Source organism: Chaetodon trifascialis, chromosome 10 (assembly GCF_039877785.1).
Source record: "Chaetodon trifascialis isolate fChaTrf1 chromosome 10, fChaTrf1.hap1, whole genome shotgun sequence".
Lineage (NCBI taxonomy): Eukaryota > Metazoa > Chordata > Actinopteri > Chaetodontiformes > Chaetodontidae > Chaetodon > Chaetodon trifascialis.
This window is the reverse complement of record NC_092065.1, coordinates 10,784,190-10,805,326: the sequence shown is the minus strand read 5'-3', so window position 1 is coordinate 10,805,326 and position 21,137 is coordinate 10,784,190. Positions and strand designations below refer to the sequence as shown.

Sequence of the window (21,137 nt, the reverse complement as noted above, 5' to 3'; positions counted from 1 at the left end):
ACAGGTAGCTGAGGTCCAGCTGTCTGCTGTGTGGCTCACTGTTTCGGGCTAGATCATTGACTAAATTATGGCATCTTAAGTAAAAGTAAAATAAAAACAAAACATTGTCATTGAAACACGTTTTCTTCGTGGCACCTTTTGATGTGGACAGTAGGGATTTGAGGGGAGGGGCAGTCAGTCCAGTCTCTGTTTTAAGGGTAGTTTTTACTCATTTTACAGGGCTGCACAGTGCCACACATTATTTTGGGTGTGAATAAGAATGAAATCGCCAAATTCCAGCTGGTTTTCAAGGGGATTGCTTTGTTTTAACTGTCAGATATGTATTTGTGACACGGGATATTTAGTTAAATTAAAAATGCAGGTTATCTTATGTTGATAACTAACAGTTTTATAATATTGAAAATTACCCTATGTAAATACATTATTTTTTCTTACTGCATGTAAACTGGCTGGCTCATAATTTTGGAAATGAATGAGGACTTCCATAAAAAAAGATAAATAACACTAAAATTAAAATGTTTAATTCATTTCTGGCAGGCTCACAATACTTCCCAGCATTAAATTAACATTAGATTAAAAATGTGGGTTTTCGTACAAATTGCTTTAATCATATCTAGGTAGCAACAGTAATATTTACTCTAATATGGCATACAAGATGAACTTACACATTGTAATTAGTTTCTACTGTATTATTAGCTGCCAGGATTTAACTGTGTTTGTAATTTTGGAGAATAATCAAGACTGAATTAAAAAAAGAAATTAGTAGAAATTCTGTCTTTTTAATTGGTTGGTTAATTGATTAATCAGTCAGTGAAATTAGTAACATTTAGCTTGATAACAGAATGCTTTTTGCCATTCTTCCAGTCAAATGTTTGAGTTCACCCACTTGATATCCATTCATTTATTATACATCCTGTTTACACTCTCAGTGTTTCTAGAAACACAAGCTAAATCTATATATTTTGATGTTATTTTATGACGTGTAGTTCACTTTCCACTCTGTTCTGATGGTGTGCCTCTTGCGTTGCCTATTAACTAACGGCGTAACAGCCTTTTCAGCAGATGTTACGCATAAATATACGTAAGTCAATTATTTGCAAAATCAGTTTCAAATGTAAATGGAAAAGCTTGTGCCATGCAACATAGTGTTTATGTTTTTGGTGTGTTGTCTTAATTCAGAGACCATTATGCAGAAGGAAGAATGAGGGGTGCTGCGCCGAGGAAGAAGATACCTGCTGCTCCGCAGAAAAATTATGTGTGAGTGCACGTCATTGGTTATTCCACCTGTCACCTGCTGTGATTTCTCCTGTCAAACAGTTTTAGAGATGTGCATATAACAGCTATATATTTTTTTCTTTTTGTAGGAAAACCAAAAATAACAAACAAGAGAGTAAGTTTTGTTTTAGATTTACAGAATTTACACTGTTTAAATACATGAGCCCTCTGTGAAGTTTTTGCACAAATTATCTTTATATGTGCGCCAATACTGTGTTTGTGTTTCATGTCTGGAATAATTTGGACTTTTCTAAACAAAAACAAAAACCTTTCTAAAAAAGCTTTTAGCAGTTGAGTTAATTCTCTCTGTTTCCTCAGACACACCCTCTGTTTTAAGTCACCTGGTGCTCAACCTCCCACCTCTACCCTCCTCTGAGCTGACCGACCCTCATGATGACATCACCCTGCCCAGGCTGATCGAAGCTCTGCAGAACAGACACAGGATCAGGCAGATGATGATTGACGAGTACAGCAAAGCAGGTGTCTGCCAACATTTTCAACCCTCGCCTCTCGGTTTTGACGCTTGACAAGTTCGATTTCTTATCTCGGCTCACATGTTGTCTTCCTTAATGTTATTATAGTCGTCATCATGAAGTTCATGCTTCAGGAACTGGATGGCAACCTCAAGTCCAATAACACTTTTATTCATGAGCAAAATGGCAAAATGTTAGAGAAGGACAAAATCATCGACAACAACAAGGCAGAGATCGAACGCTTGGAGAAGAAAACCAAGATGCAAGAACACAAAGTGAGTCATTCAAACCTCCCAGAGATTTCTGGTTTGTAGATGTGTTGCTCAGTTTCTTAAATGTCCCTTATGGCTCTGTTCCAGATTGATATCCTGCAGAAAACAGCTAAAATCTATGAGGAGGACAAGCGTTCGCTGCAGCAGGAGCTGGAGACCAGAGAGCAGAGGCTGCTGAAGGAGCTGTCTGAAAAGAGACGCATGGAGCAGCGCATGCATGGCGTGGTCACAGACACCCAGCTCAAGTGGGAGAAAGAATGTGTGAGTGACTCCTCTAATGACAGACGTTGATCTATTAAGTAGCCTTCTGTGTGTTAAAGTAACACAGTTTGTTTACTGCATTGGATCATTTGTTCGTCATGCCTCAGTGTTCCCAAGGATCATCTGTACAGCCAGTGTTGTTGTGCTCAAACATTTTGCCTCTTGCTGTGCAGGACAGACGTGTTAATGCCAAGCAGCTGGAGATGCAAAACAAACTCTGGGTGAAAGACGAGAAGCTGAAGCAGCTCAAGGCCATTGTGACAGAGAGCAAGACTCCAGGTCGCCGTGATCCTCCACCACGGCAGACGCAGCCAAAGCGGCCGACCAGAGAGGAACGCCTCCCTGCAAAGAGATCGGCCTCACCCTCACCCCTCCCTGTACGTTGTGTTGATATTGAAGATCTAGATCACCTGCCTCACTCCTGATTAACTAATCTATTGCTTAATATTGGTAGGTGACATGACATAAAATTAAAACACTCTCCTGACTGGACTGACATCACAAATGTCGCCATGGTAACAGGAGATGCATTAACATAAACACCAGTTCATTATATTGTAGTACACTGTAGTACAACTTCTAATGTTGTGTCTGTGGAATGGTGCCGTAACTAACAATTCTTTGGTTATTGATTGATCTATGTACAATTTTTTCAATTGCTCAAATGCTTAGTGTAGAAAAGCAGCAAATGCTCAAATTAAAGAAACTGAATCGAGCAAATAATCGACAAATAATCAAAGCTGTTGCCAAATAATTACAATCAATGAACTGATTGTTCCACTTCTACATTGGAATATATTTCAAGATTTCTTTGTTTCATAACTATTTAAATATAGTAGGGTTGCAACTAACTATTATTTTCATTGTAGATTAAAGTGCTGATTAATTCTTTGAGTCATTGTGTGATCTACCCATCACAATTTCCTGTGTTGTCCAGATAATACAAAACAAAGAAAAAAATCAACTATCAATCAAACAACTGGCTCTTTTCTGTCAATTCACTAACTGGTTGATTGACTAAGCATTGCAGCTCTTAAAATAACTTTCACGGTTTCATTAAAACTTGAAGGTAGTCCTCACACTGTTAGAATGTATTGTATTGGATTACATTCCTGTGCAAGTGTCTGCTGCTGTTAACTGTTAATGCTGCTATTCATGTATGTAACTGTGCATTCTTTCCATTTTGCTCCCCAGTGCCCTGTTGTAACTCCCCATGTTGATTCAGGGCCAGTCAGTCACATCACAACTGAGGAGGCTGAAATGAACCCAAGGCCCACCTGCCCCGTCCCCAGCACCAGTAGCTCTTTGTCTCTGACTCACTGCATCTCTGCGTGGGAGCAGTGGGCGGCCCAGGACATCAGGCAGGGTTACCATTCCCCTCCTACGTCCACGAGAACCCAGTCCCCAGTGGACGCTTCAGCCAGCAAGCCCAGGAGGAGAGCTGTGTGTTGGACAAGAGAGGAAGAGAAGGCCACCTGCCCCACATTTGATCTAGATCTAACTGAAAGAAGCTACAGGGTCAGTGAGTTAGCGACAGGCTGCAGCATGATGTTGTAGAGAAAACTGGTGCCTCTGATTGGCTTTCAGATTTGTTGTCCTTCAACTTATTGAGAGAATATTGAACATATCCCCAGCTGTTTACCAGTTTCATGACAGATCATTGATAAGATATAACTGTATTAATCCCACGTCAGGGAAATTATGTTGTTACAGACAGCAGTAAGTTTCAGGATTTGATATCATCTTTTGCCTTTGTTTTACGTATGTTTGTATTGTTCTTCTGTTTTAATTGCCACACCCCTCTGTAGACTGCAACGCCGGTGCGGCCGCTGCACTGTCGCTCCCGCTCTGCTGGCGGGGAGAAGTGGGTGGACCACAAGCCCTCTTCCAGCATGGACTTGGGTACAGTTTTGCAGCCCATCATCCCCAATGCCATCCAGGTGTCTGCACCCAGTGAGAAGGCCCTGTCCAAGTGCGACAGATATGTGTTGACACACCAGGAGGTTGCTTCTGATGGCGAGATACAGACCAAACTTATCAAGGTGAGTACGCTGCAGCAGGATATTTGACAGATTTTTCAACTGACCAGTAGCTGAGTAACAGCAGATGATTACACAATTTTCACTTGAGGAATGACTCGTTGAAGTTGGCTGCTCTTCATTTTTCAGGGTGAGGTGATTAAAACCAGAGGAGGAGGACAGGCTGTCCAGTTCACCGACATTGAGACACTGAAACAGCAGCTCACCACAGTCCCAAGGTAGCAGCCGTCAGCCAGTTATTAGCTGCAGATTCGCTGGATGTTTATAAAGACGCTTTATTTATTCATTCTTTCCCTTTACATTTGTGTCTGCAGCCGCAAGAGAAGATCTTCAGAAGGCAAACCTTCCAGCGGAGATCAGACAGATGGAGCCTGGACTGATGTGGAGACGAGGGTAAGATGATGATATTGATGAGCGTCTAATAAACTATCACCGCATCTGTGTCTCCATTTAGAAAGCAGACAGATCATGTAATGAACTTTCCATGTGTATGGAAGCCAGATGGTTCTATGAAAATATAATTGGGTGAAATTTTACATTATTTCATATACTTAGGGACCATAAACAACTGTTATTTTCATTAACTTGATTATTGTCTCCATTAATTATCATTATTTGCAAATGCGTCTCTCAGTTGACCTCATCATTCTGATTTATGTAAATTTACAGACACTTCAGAGTAGATTTGGATCCCAAATTGTTCTTTGTTTGCAGTGCTCTGTGGCTGTTGAGATGAGGGCTGGATCAAACATGGGTCCTGGATATGAGCATTGTGGGATCACCAAGTAAGCCGTCATCTTTTTGTAGATCACATGATGAGAATAGCATTTCCTCTGCTCCATTTTTCAGGTGCAAGAAACCCTAAAAGCCCCAACTAGCTGCTCCAGTGAACTCTCCCCTCTTTCCTCACCTGGCTGTTGTGCAGTAGTCTGAATGTTTACTATATTTAGCTTTAGTGATAACATTTAAAGATTTTCCATGCTTATATATGCAAATATACATACATATATATACTTCACCAAAGCTACTTTGTAAAATACTTTTTATGCTGTGTGTAATATTTGTGTGTAATAGTTAATCACATTTGTTATTTGGCACATGAAGAGACATTGTGAAGGTGGGAGAATATTGATTTGTGTCCACTCTGTACTGTTTCTGTCTGTTGATTGGTGAATTATATTGAGCTTCAAGTGTAATCCGAATAACCTGGTTCTTTTTGAGTTTCTCTCTTTATATAAAAAAATTTCTTCTGAAACTAATAATGCTGCGCTCTCCTACCTTCACTGTACACTCAGGAATAAAATTCCTTTGCAGCACCAGGATGTTGTGTTTATATACACAGGAGAATATAATGAAAACTTGACAGTACAGTGCACAGAGTACATGTCAGTCATCTGAGCATCAGCAGTCTAATGACCAGCTGAAACTCGTGGTACAGTCATCCAGGCTTTGAGTAGACATTTGAAATCTCATCTACCACCAGTCTGGCTGAGTTTCAATTGGAAAGCACTGGAGAGTGACAACCATGGAGCCTCTTGGAGAGGGTCAAGAGCCAAGAGCAACCAGTGGCCATTAAATTCTCTCCTATGAGATATCAAGTGCTTTGCTGTTTTGACCAAAGTCTGTTTGATGTGCTACACTGCACTATTATCCCCAGCTCCTCACTGCAAGCCCTCCACAACCAAGTGGCGTGAGCATTATAAAGATGTTATTATGAAAATCGAAAATAAATGAAAACTGCTCTCGGAGGCCCACAATAAGCAGAACACCAAGTCAACACCATTCATCCAACTGTGTGGTAAGAATACATCATTCCGTGTTTCAGAGCGTCGGGCTTATGATTATGTTTATCAGTGTTATTAAACTTGCTGGAGGGAGTTTTGATGTTCTACTTGAATACACACAGTCAATTAGACCATCTCAGATTTTAGAAGAGCGAGCCTAATTGCAATGTTTTACTGAGTCTTTGCTTGAATGGCTCTGATAAAGAGGTCTTAAGCTGCCTTTTGGCACAGGCAGGATGAACTAATCTTCACACCAATCCATGACGCAGATGAGGACAATTCATAATTCAAAAGTTTGAAAGAGCACTGTCTACTGCTGGAGCTGTCATATAACAATTTGCTCTGCTTGTGATTAAAACTATAGCTTCTACTTTCATACCATAATATTTCATTCACAGCCTTTCTGATTAATTTAAACATTTTTGGCCACCCCAGGGCATAAAAAACTTTGAGCATAATAGTGACATAGTATCAGCTTTTAAGTTTATTTGGCAAACCTGTTAGCACCCAGCCGACAGTTGATTCATTCAGACTCAGGTTTCTTTATGTGGCTCTACTTGAACCATCAGAACTCACTCCTGATATATATATATGGACATAGACAAACTTTATTGTCACACCCATGCGTACGTATATATACCTCGTATCACTTTTGTGACTGTGGTGATTCCCTTCCCTTATACAAACTATAAATAACAGATCATAAAAAATGAGAAACATTCAAAAAATACGATTATTTTCACGTCACCTACATTTCACACTCGACCTTTTTCCTTAAGGAGCGTCTTTGGTCGCGGTGTTACCGCGTCACCACGTTGATGATGACGTGTATAGAGAGCGGCGCCGTTTCAGACTGGAATGGGAGCTAGCGATTTTTCCCATATTTTGATAGTTTAATCCGTGAATGGCGCCGAAACAGGACCCGAAACCTAAATTTCAAGAAGGTAACAAGTGTTCTGTTGTCATTTCTGGTGGATTTAAGGTGTCGGTCATTGCTGGAGCCGTCGGAAAAGTCCACAGTAGCCTCATGAAGGAAACACTGCCGCCGTCGAACAGCTAGCGTTGTTAGCCTTCATTGTTGCACAAAATAGCTCTTGATCATTTTAATTAGCCGTGTTAGTTTCATACTAAGGATTTTTCTTCAAACCATAGCGTAACGTCAATAGTGAGCTACCGGCAGCGTCTGTAGGTTGAATTTTCAGCGATTTTGCTCCTTAATGATTTCACCGCCCACCCCTGTGTTCAGTTAGCTGAGCTCTACCCGGCCTGCTCTGTGGCTAACAAATGAATTAATTATATTCCTTTTTTTTTTTTTTTTTTCCTCCCCAGTTTTATATAACTGGGTTTCACAGACTAAATGATTGGATATGTAGAATATTCAACAGATAAAGTGATAGTGAAAATAATTGCTAAGTGTTACGTTCAGCCCTACCTTTCATTCTTAAAGTCATCTCTGCTTCTAAATTAAAGTCTTGACTCTCATCTGATTTCATATACTGTGACCTGAGTCCTAAACTTATTTATAATCTTGGATGTAATTATTATTCTTGGCTATCAGATGGAAATCAGTGTAGCTGCTGATGTGTGAGCGGTTCAGTTGTTTAGTCTGTCATAAGCCTCGTCGGGAATCTTCAACATGTGTATGTGCGAGTAGTTTAGTCACCTAAACATCTTCATTTTGTTTTACTTGGATCGCTCATATGCTGATTTTAATTGATCGACACTCTGTTCAGGTGAAAGAGTGCTGTGTTTTCATGGGCCATTGCTCTACGAAGCTAAGGTAGGCTGCCTTAGTTAGCCCATTTCTCTGATCATGTGATCCTCATCTGTGTCTCTAATCTATAGATATTTGACAATGAATCATGTCTCTCTTTGCAGTGTGTTAAGATAAACATCAAGGACAAACAAATCAAATACTTTATTCATTACAGTGGGTGGAATAAGAAGTAAGTTTTTGGCTCAGATAAATAAAATATTTAAGATTTGTACAGTGAAGATTCCCCAATTGCTTGATTTCTTTCTTGGTGTTTTGTCTTCCAGCTGGGACGAATGGGTTCCTGAAAGCAGAGTGCTTAAGTATGTGGACAGTAATCTGCAGAAACAGAAAGAGCTTCAGAGGGCCAATCAGTAAGTCTGTTTTAACAGCAGCTTTCCCTAAATTCACTGTTCACAAACGCCACTATAATGAGTTTTATTATCCCTGAGGTCCATAGCCTCACCTAGTCACATTATGGAAGAACATGCTTTTCTATATGGTGATGGACATGGCATATAATATTCTCATATTCAAAGAAGATCCTATTTTGATTTTTACGACACACTGGGACACACACAGCAGTGCACTGTCTCTAGATGCATTGAGATTTTTGCAAAAACATGCAGCCTAATAAACCCACTGTGTCCTGAAATCACCCCAAAACCGACTGACTGACGTTAATATCAATGATGTGTCCTTCAGTAATTAAACTTGTTTTGTTTTCTTAATCCAGAGACCATTATGTAGAAGGAAGAATGAGGGGTGCTGCGCCGAATAAGAAGATACCTGCTGCACCGCAGAAAAATGATGTGTGAGTCCAAGTCATCAATTGTTCTGTCTCCTGCTGGGATGTCTCCTGCCAAACTGTTTTAGAGGTGCTGTACCTGTAACACCTGTTTTCTTTTCTTTTTTATAGGAAAACCAAAAAGAACAAACAAAAGAGTAAGTATATCACTCTTTGTATGTACATAATTGACACAGTTTATTTGCATGAACCCTCCGAATTCTTCAGCAGGTTTTTGCACAAGTGGTGTTTCCATCAAGAAAATGTCAGCATAATTGCAGTCATAGCAGGGTGTCACCATTATGTTTGTGTTCATGCAGCTCCTGGTGCAGGAGAAGGAACAAGTTCAGGAGGAGACCCAACACACCCTCCTCGAAAGAAGAGGGCACGTGTTGACCCAACGGTGGAAAGCGTGAGTTCATTCATCTACGATGTGGTTGTTTTAAGTCATGATGTTTCTGCCGACTGAGTGATTCTCTTAGCTGCAATTGCATCGTGGAAACCCTCAGACTTCAGAAATGTTTTTGACATTATGTTAACTGTGTATGCTGAAAAGCTTCCTCTTTCTTCTTAAATCTGTTGCTGTCTGCTCAGGAGGAGACTTTCATAAATCGAGTGGAGGTTAAAGTAAAAATCCCTGAGGAGCTGAAACCGTGGCTTGTGGACGACTGGGACCTGATTACAAGGCAAAAACAGGTTCGTAACCAGCAACTTTAAGTTCACTTTAACATTTTTCACAGCATTTTCTTCATTAACACATCACGTGTATTTATACAATGACATTTCCAAAGTTATTTATGTGTGTTTCTTTTTGTCCTTTTGTTCTGTGCCTTCAGCTTTTCCACTTACCCGCCAAAAAGAACGTTGACGCAGTCCTTGAAGATTATGCAAACTATAAGAAATCAAGAGGAAACTCTGACAGCAAGTAAAATACACGTCGCTACTTGTCATTTTTTCACTCTTTCTCAACTGTTGTCTCTCCCGCAGACAATGCAAAAACACAGCTTGTTCGTTTATCCATCTTACCGCCTTGCTTTTCCTCCTCTGCTCAGGGAGTTTGCTGTGAACGAGGTGGTCGCTGGTGTCCGGGAATATTTCAACGTCATGCTGGGGACGCAACTTCTCTACAAATTTGAGAGGCCGCAGTACGCAGACATCCTGGCCAACCATCCAGATACATCTATGTCTCAGATCTACGGCGCTCCTCACCTACTCAGACTCTTTGGTAAAAACGGCATCTCTCTGCTGCAGTGTTTTTTTTTATATATATTTAGAAGAGCAGAGGGGCTTAAAGCAGCTGTAGCTGCTTAGTGAGAACAGAAGGAGATAGATGGGAAGTAATCCCAGTCAAAAAGTACAGTAATTAAAACGAGGTGTTTTATTTAGTATTGTACATAGATAACTGCACAATGCTGCATGAAAAGATGGCAGGTGAACAGTGTATCATATTGTAGGATTGTGTTATGAGTGTGAGAATCAGCGTTAGTTTTATAAGAGTGAATGAGGGTTTGTTACTTCTGGAAACGGAACCCAAAGTTCTGGTTTCACCTCAGCTCTCTTGATTGGATGATTGGATATTGAAACTCTAAAATAGTGTTCTATATTCACTGTGTTTACATGCAGTCAGTTTTCGAGTTATGGTCAATATTCCGGTTTCTGAAACATTCGGAATAACCTGTTTACATGAGTGAGCAAACAGGGGTAATCAATTGGGATATCCCGATCAAAACAGCGATGCACGGACAACGTGTTGATGCACGGAGAACATCATGATGCAGTGCGCGTCATTTCAGCTTCTTCTTCCTGTATCGAAAAACAACAACAACAACAACAACTACAGCAGCACAGCAGATAATGAACAGCCCGGGGCCGGTGCTGACCCACTACCAGTACTTGACACTATTCTGTCTCACTTTCTTCATTAATGGAGGGCGAGAACGTGAAGAAATAGGAAATGGAGCCGGAGCTGTGCCATCCATATCCGCGCTACCTGAACTCAAAAGACCAAGATTCCTTGCGAATAGAACTTGCGCAGAACACAAATTAATGTTCCGTTCAATGGAGATATTCCGATAGGCGTATACATGACCAAATGTTCGGGTTAGAAAAGGAGTAACCCAGGGGTCATATTCCGGTTTTTAAAAACCGGAATATGAGCATATTCCAGTTTTTCAAAAGGGTTATTGGTGTTTACATGGCCATGCACAGCCGGGTTATTGCTGATATTCCGGTTATGAAAGGGTTACTTGACTGCATGTAAACGTAGTGATTGATATAGGCCTCAAAAAATAGGTCAGGTTACTTGTTGTGTCACAGATTTGGAAAACATTTACTTAACGCTGGACTGCAGCCGCCATGTTGTTGGCATGAAAGGTCAATTCTTCAAACAGATTTCTGCCTCTTTAAAGAAAATCAGATATTTAGATTTTTGACAGAAGAACTCATAGTTGTTTTCTGAACATTTCAAACAGAAAGCCTGTGCGTCGCTGTGCAATTCAAGCCGCCATAACAGCTTCCTAACCGGCTATTACATTCCCCCCTTGTACTTGAAAAATGAAATCGCCTGCTAAGCTGCATCGAGTAGAACTACACCCCAGATATTAGACACGAGAGTGCAGACTTTCTCTTTTTAACTTTGCATAGATCCACATGATCTGTGTGTGCCGCCATGACCTGTGTTCTGTGCTGCTTCAAACGCTGAATGTCCTCCTTGTGGGGATTACTGGAGTGCAAATACTGAATTATTTGTTGACTTATTATGAATGAAGTGGAGGTTAGAGGTTGTGTGGTGCGTAAAACAGTATTCTGTCTTTGGTTTTCAAAGTGAGGATTGGAGCCATGCTCGCGTACACTCCCCTGGATGAGAAGAGCCTTGCACTGCTGCTCAGTTATCTACAAGACTTCCTCAAGTAAGTATTCACAGAAGTGTTAAGTAGAAGACCTCCGTCAAGGTCATGGTCCTCTCTTCTGATGAATGGAACAAGCACAGCCACTTTAATATGTATGGATATCATCCTCTGAGCTGTGTGTTTATTTTGTATTTAGAACAGGAAATATTTCACATACTTGCATTTTACATTTGTGAAAACCAGAAATTATGTTTCCATAGCCACACCTTAGTTTGAGACAAAACCAGGGCTCCACACTGAGCATTTAGTGGTCTTTTGTGTCCATTTTTGGAGACAGTTTTATAACAAGGAGCACCAGTGCAACTGGCAGATATGCCCTTTGTTTATTTTTTTTATTTCCTAAAAGCATCGTCAATTATCATGAAACAGGAGGAGCAGTGTTTCCATAGCAGGCTGCTACAGCCAGAAAAAGAAAAAAAGTCATGAAAGAAAACAAAACAATCTGCTTTCAATCATCTGATCCATCTGTGCAGCTCGTTTGTTCCTCTACCTGCGAGACCTGATCTGCTGCCTCTCCACCAGGGAGAGGCAGAGGGAGTCCGCCGTCTCTCTGTCGGTCTGTTAGTGGAGGAGCCAGTCTGCCGTGCAGTTCATGCACTTAATGTAATCCCAAGTGTGGCTTTGCACTGGCAGTAACAGCAGTTACGTTACGAACGCTCTCCAGGAATCTGTCTCACCCTGATGTCTGTTAATTGGAATCAGTGGGACACTCGAGAAACTTCCTCTAAAACACATCTGAGTCTTTGTGTGCGATGGAGTCAGAATCACAGGGAAGAAACAAGCAATAAAAGAGTGTACAGAGACATTTCCCTTTCCCACCACGAATACTTAGACCAAATTAAATCTAATTTAAACTCTATCAATTGATTTTTTTCTTTGTTTGTTTTAGAATATTTGGTCTCAGGAGGTACTGCAGGCCCCCTTTAAAGAGTGGAATAGTATACTGCTAATACTTCTATTATCAAAGCATTTATCAGTAGTACAGTTAAGATGAAAAAAAACATGAATGTGTTGCGTTGCATGTCGATTCAAGCGGTGCTCCTTCATTTTGTGCTCGTGCTCAGGGAGGGAGCACCAGTGCTATTACCCAGAGTGCTCCATCACGGCTGCTCTTTGTATGAAGCTTTAGCACCCGTGTGTGTCGGCTACCCCAGAGGATGACTGGTACCCATGAATGGGTTCTTCCTTGGTCCGTGCTACATGCTTCCTCCAGGTTTAATGAAAATCAGGCCTGTAGTTTTTTTGTAATCCTGCTGACAGACAGACAAACTGAACTGGAAATGTGACGTCCCAGTTGGAGGTCATGAGGGTCATACTGATTCACCTGCACAGAAATGAGTGAAATGTTGCTCCGTTCCAGGTACCTTGTAAAGAACTCTGCATCGCTCTTCAATGCAAGTGACTATGAAGTTGCTCCACCAGAGTACCACCGCAAGGCAGTTTAAGGTTTTTTATTTCGGGATCTGAAGCCTTTGTGCGTTGAAGCTCGGAGACGACGCTCTTACCTGTCGAGAGGATGTGATTTCACAAAAAGCCTTTTGGAGAACGGATTGTGCGAGATCTGTTGATTATTAAGGAAGAATCAGAGCAAGATGTCACACTAATCCCTGGACAAATTCATTTTCTTTCATGTGGAAAGCTGCTGAGTACGCTCTTCCTGTATTGGTATGTTTTTGAGTACCACTTTTTAGTTTCTATGATTGATTCTATGACTTGTTTTGTCCGGTGTTTACCAAGATCTTTTGAAAAGGAATTTCATCATGATTATTTTTTTGTTCCTGTTTTGGTTCAGATGCTGGCTAAATTTGTCTTGTAGGCTGTCATCATTTTCTAATAAAAGTCTTTCATTCTCAAATCGTTGGTCCACCTTTATTTTCACTAAACTAATTCAGGATAATTGGCTCAGGGTCGAATGTTTTGTCCTTGTGCTTATCTGCAGGGGAATGAAAGTGCTTGTTACTGATGGAACATATTAGAGTTTTATTGTCTTAAATACTCTAATCTCCCATTTTCTTTTAGTAGGCGTATCAGAGATGAACCGTGTTTCGCCAGCACCTTCACAAACTTAAGTTCATCAACATAAATTATTTAAATTGCCACTCTGAAAACTGTACACAATAATTAAGGCTGCAAATATGCAGTGATGAAAGAGGAGCTGATGTCACTTTGAACCATTAGTTCAATGTTAACTGCATATTGTTGCTTTCTCATTCATTCTAAATGGACGATGATAAACAAAAAGCGGAAATGGAGTTCAATAGTCAAATCTCAAAATGCAGTATTTCAATAAAAATGCTCATTAGATATTTAAAATCCACTTAAGTGCTTCAAATAAGACTTTTGGATAAACATTAAAAATTCATTCAGTATTTAAACCTTTTGAATATTGGATACAATAAAAAATTTAGTAAATGCCAATTAAATTATTAAAAAGTAATTCTGAAAGAGCAGAGGTGTGCAACAATTCCAGTTAGATATTAGTGAATAAATTGTTAGAATTCAGTATTAAATGAATAAAAAATGCATCTCTTTCCTGATCCTCCAGCCAAAGTTTTGACCAGTCACCGTTGGTTAATAATTACAGCAGACAGGTCAAAAGGTCAAAGTCAATGTGAGGGAAGACTAAACTCAAATTGTTTTGTGAAGTGTTCGCGGTTGAAAGAATGAGCTTCCATGGTCACAAACAGATGAAGAGAGTAAAGAAGGATGCAGTTCAAACATACAAATATTACTCCCGTATAAAGCAATGATTTGATTATCCTGTCATCAGCGTGCATTTATTGCACTCACATGTAAAGCGCCTGCACAGCCTCACAGCTATTCCACCTGCTCAAACTGAAATTGAGCAGATGTGAGTTGCACAAGGTCATTAATCTGAGCGGGGAGTGACGGACGGAGCACGGCCCTGAGAGGCGGCCTGATCCGGCGAAGTGAAGACGCCCGTGAGGGGGAACGTCAGAGCGTCGCTGCGGTGTCTCTTTCTGCTGGAATCGTAGAAACGTGCGACTCTGGCTCCCGTAAAACTCTTCACACACAAACTGGCCTTAAAATAGTAAAGGTCAGTGGTTACTGATGCACATTTACATTCATTGCTGTGTTGGGCTTTCTGGGTTCCACAAAGACATTCTGGTCTGGTTTCAGGCTGGTCTTAATTTTGTTTTTATGTTTTTCTCATGCAAGCTTGGCAGTTTCACAAAAAAAGTCTTGTTTTAAGCCAAAACCAGAGCCTCGACCCATATTCCCATTGCAACAGTCAGTGTTTGATACCTACTGACCAGTCCCGTTTCCATGGTAACAATCAGTGATACCGGCTGACCAGTACTGTTTCCGTGGTAACAGTCAGTGATACTTGCTGACCAGTGGTTCCAAATGCTAAAAAAGAGAGGAAAACATGGCTCATAATTTAGAGTTAGCTAACAATGCTGTGGAGCAAATACTGAAGAGGGGAAGGAAACTATCCTGAGCCTGACTGACGGTTAGCATAAACATTAAGAAGCCACAACAGGTCCAGGTCCAGGTCCAGGATCCAGGTCTGCAGTGGTCTGACGTTTTACGCCACTCTTTGCTGAATTGTCTCAGTAAAACCTCCTTATATAATTCATCGTTTATATTCAGACATTGGTTTACTGATGCTGTTCACAAACCAATAATTGAAGTACAGCGTTTTGATTCTGTGTCAGCTGTTCGTGCCGTTCCACAGGATGCAATTATTAGGAGAGTAGTGATGTAGAAAGAGAAGAGCCCAACACAATAAGATCTGTTGATGTTTTCCAGCAGGGGCCAGAACGCAGCGTTTGAGAAAGTAATGGGGAAAGATATTGTGTGTACTAGCTGGATCCCTCAGAGATCTTTTAATCCTGTTGATTTTTATACTTGTACTATCTAAAGATGAAGTCCTCTTTCAGCTAAGGGCTTAGAAAGGACAGATGCTTTTATCAGAGGTTTATTTTTCCCATATAAATTTTAAAGATATCCAGTTGGGAACATATAGATTCGGAGATATCCAACAACATATAAGAAGCTCGTGACGAGAAGGTCGAAGTTCAAGGTCCCAATCGTATGCATACTGCATGTAAGAGTACGTACTAAAGGTAAAAAGAAAAAAACGTGATTTGGAACACAGCCCAACTTTGTGAAATGAAACCCCTGATGTCAACTGAGGCGAGACACTATGACTTGCTGCAGGAAACCCTGCACAGTGTAAGAAGAGGTCTAATCAGGCCTCTTAGGTGAAAACAGCTGTGTGGGTGGACTGAGGCCGGCTGATGCCCTCACATCTAATTTCAAACCACTGTTTCAGTCGTCGTAGCCAAACAGCTTTACCCTGACTCTCCTGCCGTTGGCCTGTTGGCTCTATCATAGCTCTGCTGGGATTAACAGGTGCTTGATTAGTCTCTCAAGTTGTCCGCTCATGTCAGTCTGGTTTATTTAGCCAGCCGTGGCTGTTTGAGCAGCATCACACACGGAGTGCAGTCTGCTTTATTTCAGCTAATTGTGGCTTAGTGACTGCAGCCAAGAAGCTCTCCTTTCCAAAGAAATGACATGTAACATATGACTTACTTAGAGTTGGACATGTGGTCTTAATTTAAACACTTAAAAGAAACGTTCTTGAGCCCGTTCTGTCCTTCTCTTTTATTATTCCACTTGAAAAATGATTTCGAGCAGAGTGGTGAATGTGATCGAGCTCTGTGTGCTTAGACACCTGGAAGTTTTTTCCTCTGACGCTCGCTGAGATGATTTCCCTGCTCTGATCATACAGATTCACCAAACCAGGCTGTCCTCCTGCCCGTGGTGGAACTGCATGGACATGTCTCAGTGCACCTCATGCACTGACTACATGAAGTGCAGTCAGTGTGTTTTCTTGAGCACAGAGATGTAACAGTCTGTCGAAACCAGACCAGAGCCCTCCCTCCTCCCACCTCTCTGCACAGAAATATGTCGGCAGAATCGCCTCCAGCCGGCTTCTTTTCCACTGTTGTGACTTGCTTGACATGAAAAAGAGAAGCTAAATATTAGTTTCAGACTGATTTGTGGTCTCATTGGTGTCAGCTGCTCGCAGTTGTTATGGCAAGAACAAATCAGACTATTTCACAAAGAATTTCTTTAATCCAATTTCCCCCGGCCTTAACCAGGACCATATGCGCTTTCACTGGCGAGCGCTCTCAGATCACAGAGCCCTGATGGCTTTTAACAGCCCATCAGAAACGCTGACACATGCAGGGCTCCTCTGCAGATCCGTTCAGGGAGACACCTCAGCGCCTGCTCCTTTCTTGGCTCCATTCGCTGCTGCGATTAACACTTCACGTCAGATGCAGTCACCACGAGGCCTCCCTCTGGTCGGAGGGCTTTCATGTGACTCTGGTGACACGGAGCCTCAGTGCTGTCATTACCCCATAGATGAGAGAGACATATGCATGATACAGCTTCTGCTAATGAGGCCGGTTCAAGTCTGAGTGATGGCTTCAGCAGGTTTCCCTCCACATGTGTCTGTTCTGGTCTGCCAACCAAAAGACCGACAGGTCTGCAGGAACCTCTTGGATCATGGATCAGAGTCCTGAGTTCATTGCCCTTTGGGGATGATCATAGACAGGATTTAGCAGAATATTTTTTGTGTGGTTCTGTTTTATGTATTAGAGCAAATCAGCGTTTCCTCTTTTATGTATGTGTGTAAAAAAAAAAAAAAAAAAAAGGTGGAAAGTACATTTACTCTAAATCTACTCTACACTAAGTTTCAGAGTGAAATATTTACTCCACTACATTTTTGATCTCTATAGTTACAGATTTTACATACAAAACATATCGTCAGTTTAAATTCTCATGCACCGAAACAGCTGAACAAGGAGCTGAAACTCAATATGAAGCTCCATAAAGAAGAGGGTGAAAATTGCCTGTGGGTTCATCACTATGAGTGAGGCCTCACACATTGTCGCACTTTCACATTTGCTGCATTAATAATATGAAAATATCAATTCTAGCTGCCTTAAGCCAACGATCTCAGTACTGAGCTGAAAGATGTTTGCTTTGGTGTAATACCGTGTGATAGCCATCAGATGGCAGGATCACTCTAAACTACTGTGAAACCACACTGTTTTGCTCCTCTCAGTTACAAATTTGAGTGCTGTGGTTCACAGTGCATAGTGGTATTTCCGTCAGCTGATGGGAGCTTTTCAGTGTTGTCACTGACCTTTGATTTTTTTCCCCCCCAGATAACTGTGTCTTGTAACAGGATCAGAGACAGTTGCTCCAGTGAAACAATAGTCATCCAATCCTTCTGTCTTCCAGCATCTGCAGAGACCACTGAGATCCCCCCTCCTATTAGACAACAAATATTGTCAGTTTAACTGACTGATGAAAGCCATTTGTGCTCTATATGATTCCTCCAGAGCGTATCCATCTGCTTCAGGCTCTCTGAGGTGAAAAACCGTCAGTGTTTAATGTGGTTGTGAATGTTTCCCCAGACTAGGAGTTAGTGGTAGACTAATTACACAGTGGGCATGCAGCCTCAGTAGCACACTGCTGCCAGAGCCTTGTGTGACTGTATGTCATTAGTATTGGAAAAGTGCATTTGCCACAAAGGGCTGCGGTCACTCTGAGCCATTAAAACATGAAAGAACATACCCGGCTCTTCTGGAGAAGGAATTTGCAAGACATAAACAGCCTGTAAAATGGAAAACTACATCTGTGTCCATTTGTTTTCCTGAAAGGCAGCCAGATTTGGTAATTCTTACTGAAATTCTTTCCAATAACAGAGAGCAGTCCAAATAAAGGGGAGGACTGGTTGATCCATCTGTGTGCAATGCGGCGTAGTAGTGCTTTTGCGCACATGATCTTGACTCAGTGGGAAACTAAGAAATTGTGGAGGTTTCAGAGCATGTTGGCTGCTTTGCTAAATTTACGCTGTGGGTTTATTGTGTGTGATGAGTCGTTTTCTCAGCTGAAAGAGGAACCCCCACAGCGCTGTGGAGGAAAGTAACTGAGTACATTTACTCAGGTACTGTGCTTAAACAGTTTGATGTACTTGCATCCTGACAGAGTATTTACATTGAATTCTTCTTTATAATTCTACTCCTCTACATTTTAGGGGCAAATATTGTGCTTTGTTCTCCATTAATTTGACAGCTGTTGTATTTTTACACTGTGGTATCACTACTGAACATTTCATTCTGATCAGAGTGTGACTGTGTCTGGCTTGAGCTGTACAAGGTTGTTTCTTCTCTTTTCTGATCTGCCTGCATTGCTCTCATTTGTGAGAATCAATAACCTCAATCAATATATAAAGAGTTCACTCACAAAAATGATTTGTCAGTGTTAAATACAGGGAAGTTCATATCTGTAAGTTCTTCATTGCTGAGATTCAGATTTAAAAAGACTTCAGAGCATGTTGGGACTTGACTCATAACAGAGTCTTATTCCATAGTGGTATTACTGTTACTATTTCCTTTCCTAAAGGAACTGAATACTACATCCATCACTGCCCCAGAGTGTGGTCATTTTATTCTGACAGAGTGTAGTTGAGGGGATCTGGTCTGAGTTGTGCAGGTCAGGGGTGACCATGGCTTTTCTGTTTCCAGTCATTTCCTAGACCTTATTTTAGCTTGTGACCTGTTAAAATGAAGCCATGTCTACTTAAAACCTCTTAATTGGTAGTCTTTTTGTTAAACCAGACCAGACTTTTTCCTTGATTTGTTTGAATATTTCTTCCAGGGTCTTGAATAAATGAAATTAGCCTGTAATTTAGTTTAGTTTAAAGAGTCTGTGAGGCTGTGCTTAATCACAGTGATGCTTTGAGCTAAATGCTAATGTTAATATGCTAACATGCTGATGTTTAGCAGTTGAAACGATCACTTTAGTTTAGCATGTTAATATGCTAGTATTTGGTAATGAGCATTAGACACATAATACAACTGGAGTAGTATTAAGTATTAAATATTTAGTGTTAAACAAACCAAAACTTTGACCTGATGGTGGCGCTAACTGAAAAGTCAGAGTGTCACCAAAGTTATTACAGTTCATCCTGAGGGGATCATGCATGTTTGTACACTGCGTGGCATCCAGTGTTTGTTGAGACACACCAGTAAAAATCAAAGTTCAACCCCATGATGGCACAAGTGGCAAAATCAGAGGATCACACATCTCAGTAGCAGTCGACCTCCAGAGAACATGGATGTCTGCACATGATTTCATGGCAATCCATCCAATGCTGTCGAGATATGTCAGTCAGGACCACAGCGGTGAGCCAACATTGTCATATCTGGAGCCACACTGCTAAAATCACCAGAGCCCACAAAAAGATGAGAGGAAAGTTTGTGTTGAGAATTTTTCCCTGCTTCCCACTGCTGTTAATTAGACCTCCCAAGTCTATCTCATGGTCCCTTGTTGGGGTCCTAACCTCTATTTTGGGAATCTAGACTCACAATACATGCCACTAAGTGTGAAAATGTTGAGACCTCACCTCACCTTGCGAGTGCTTGAATGAGCCTGTCACTGAAATAGTTGAATGTTAATTTAATCTTTGTCACTATTATTAGACATCACCTTGCCAGAAAATTGAATTTTCTTTTGATGTTGAGCAGGGATGTAAAAGGCTGTGAACTGGCAGCTCTGAATATCTAATAAGATAACCCTCTCTCCCTCATTAGGCTGAATACTGAGCTAAAACACCTTTTCATGTCACCTTAGTAAACAGCTTAATGTGTGCCTCTTTCATGTGCTATTCCCCTGTGTCTCCTCACAGCTTTGATCCACGGCTGAGTGTCTGGGCATGATTGCGCCTCTGTGCTGTAGATTTGTCTCTATGTTAATTTAGATTTCTGATAAGCCATTTCTGAAAACTCCCCCTTCACAGAATAAATGCAGGATAGAGGTGTCAATTCACCTTTGACACCTCTCCAGTCAGATGGATCCGTTCACGGTTAAAAGCGCAGCAGCGTCATGCGCACGCACGAATTTATCAGAAATATAGCTTAATTTCGTTTTTCTAATTCATCGTTTTACACCACAGTATAGAAATATAATATTACTGTGTGTAACTGGACAATACTAAACACAGCACTGCACTTTGTAACTAGCAGGCCTGCTGATAAATAAGTTTTACTCTGCATGTGGTGCTGTATTTCATCAGTGAGGTGTGGCAAAGAAATAGACAAAAGAATCAGACTGCAGGTGGTGTGAGGAGGAGTTTTTCTTAGATCTTTCATTAGGTTTATCTAGTGATTTGTGTGTAATTTAGTTCTGTCTTTCCAGTATTGTAATATTATTACATAGCTGTGGTTAGTGAGATTAATAGGAAAGGTTTGAGGAGGATTTGTTTAAACGATGTCTCAAAGCAGGCTGCACGGGAACATTCATATGGAGAGTCTCTCATAGTGTGATCATGACTTTAGGGCGTGGAGCTAATCATTTATGGATGGTACAGTGTGAACAGTTGTTGCATCTGGTAAAATACATGTTTTTTTGTTTCAAAGTTCAGTTCCTGTTGGGCTGGAAGAAGTGGACTTTGACTGTTGTTACACGCAGCTCCATTTTCTTTTTGTCTCTGGCTGAGTATGACTCTTTTCCTCTACCTTTAACCATTAACAGTTCAC

At 41.0% G+C, this 21,137-nt stretch overlaps 2 protein-coding genes across 2 annotated transcripts; both read left to right on the top strand.

The window, feature by feature from the left end:
- Window positions 1-1,201: 1,201 nt before the first annotated feature.
- On the top strand, window positions 1,202-5,109 carry LOC139337356 (kinesin-like protein KIF23). The gene is made up of 11 exons (XM_070971899.1): window positions 1,202-1,257; window positions 1,365-1,390; window positions 1,594-1,755; window positions 1,857-2,023; window positions 2,108-2,281; window positions 2,455-2,658; window positions 3,476-3,799; window positions 4,090-4,323; window positions 4,450-4,538; window positions 4,635-4,713; window positions 5,035-5,109. The coding sequence occupies exons 1-11, from the start codon at window positions 1,202-1,204 to the stop codon at window positions 5,107-5,109; spliced, it is 1,590 nt and encodes a 529-aa protein (XP_070828000.1).
- Window positions 5,110-6,918: 1,809 nt separating this feature from the next.
- Window positions 6,919-13,408, top strand: morf4l1 (mortality factor 4 like 1). Its single transcript, XM_070973074.1, has 12 exons — window positions 6,919-7,048; window positions 7,838-7,884; window positions 7,983-8,050; window positions 8,145-8,231; window positions 8,594-8,671; window positions 8,777-8,802; window positions 8,965-9,056; window positions 9,239-9,340; window positions 9,481-9,569; window positions 9,697-9,869; window positions 11,469-11,553; window positions 12,914-13,408. Exons 1-12 carry the CDS (start codon window positions 7,009-7,011, stop codon window positions 12,996-12,998), a joined length of 972 nt encoding a protein of 323 aa, XP_070829175.1. The 5' UTR covers window positions 6,919-7,008; the 3' UTR covers window positions 12,999-13,408.
- The last annotated feature ends 7,729 nt before the right edge of the window (window positions 13,409-21,137 follow it).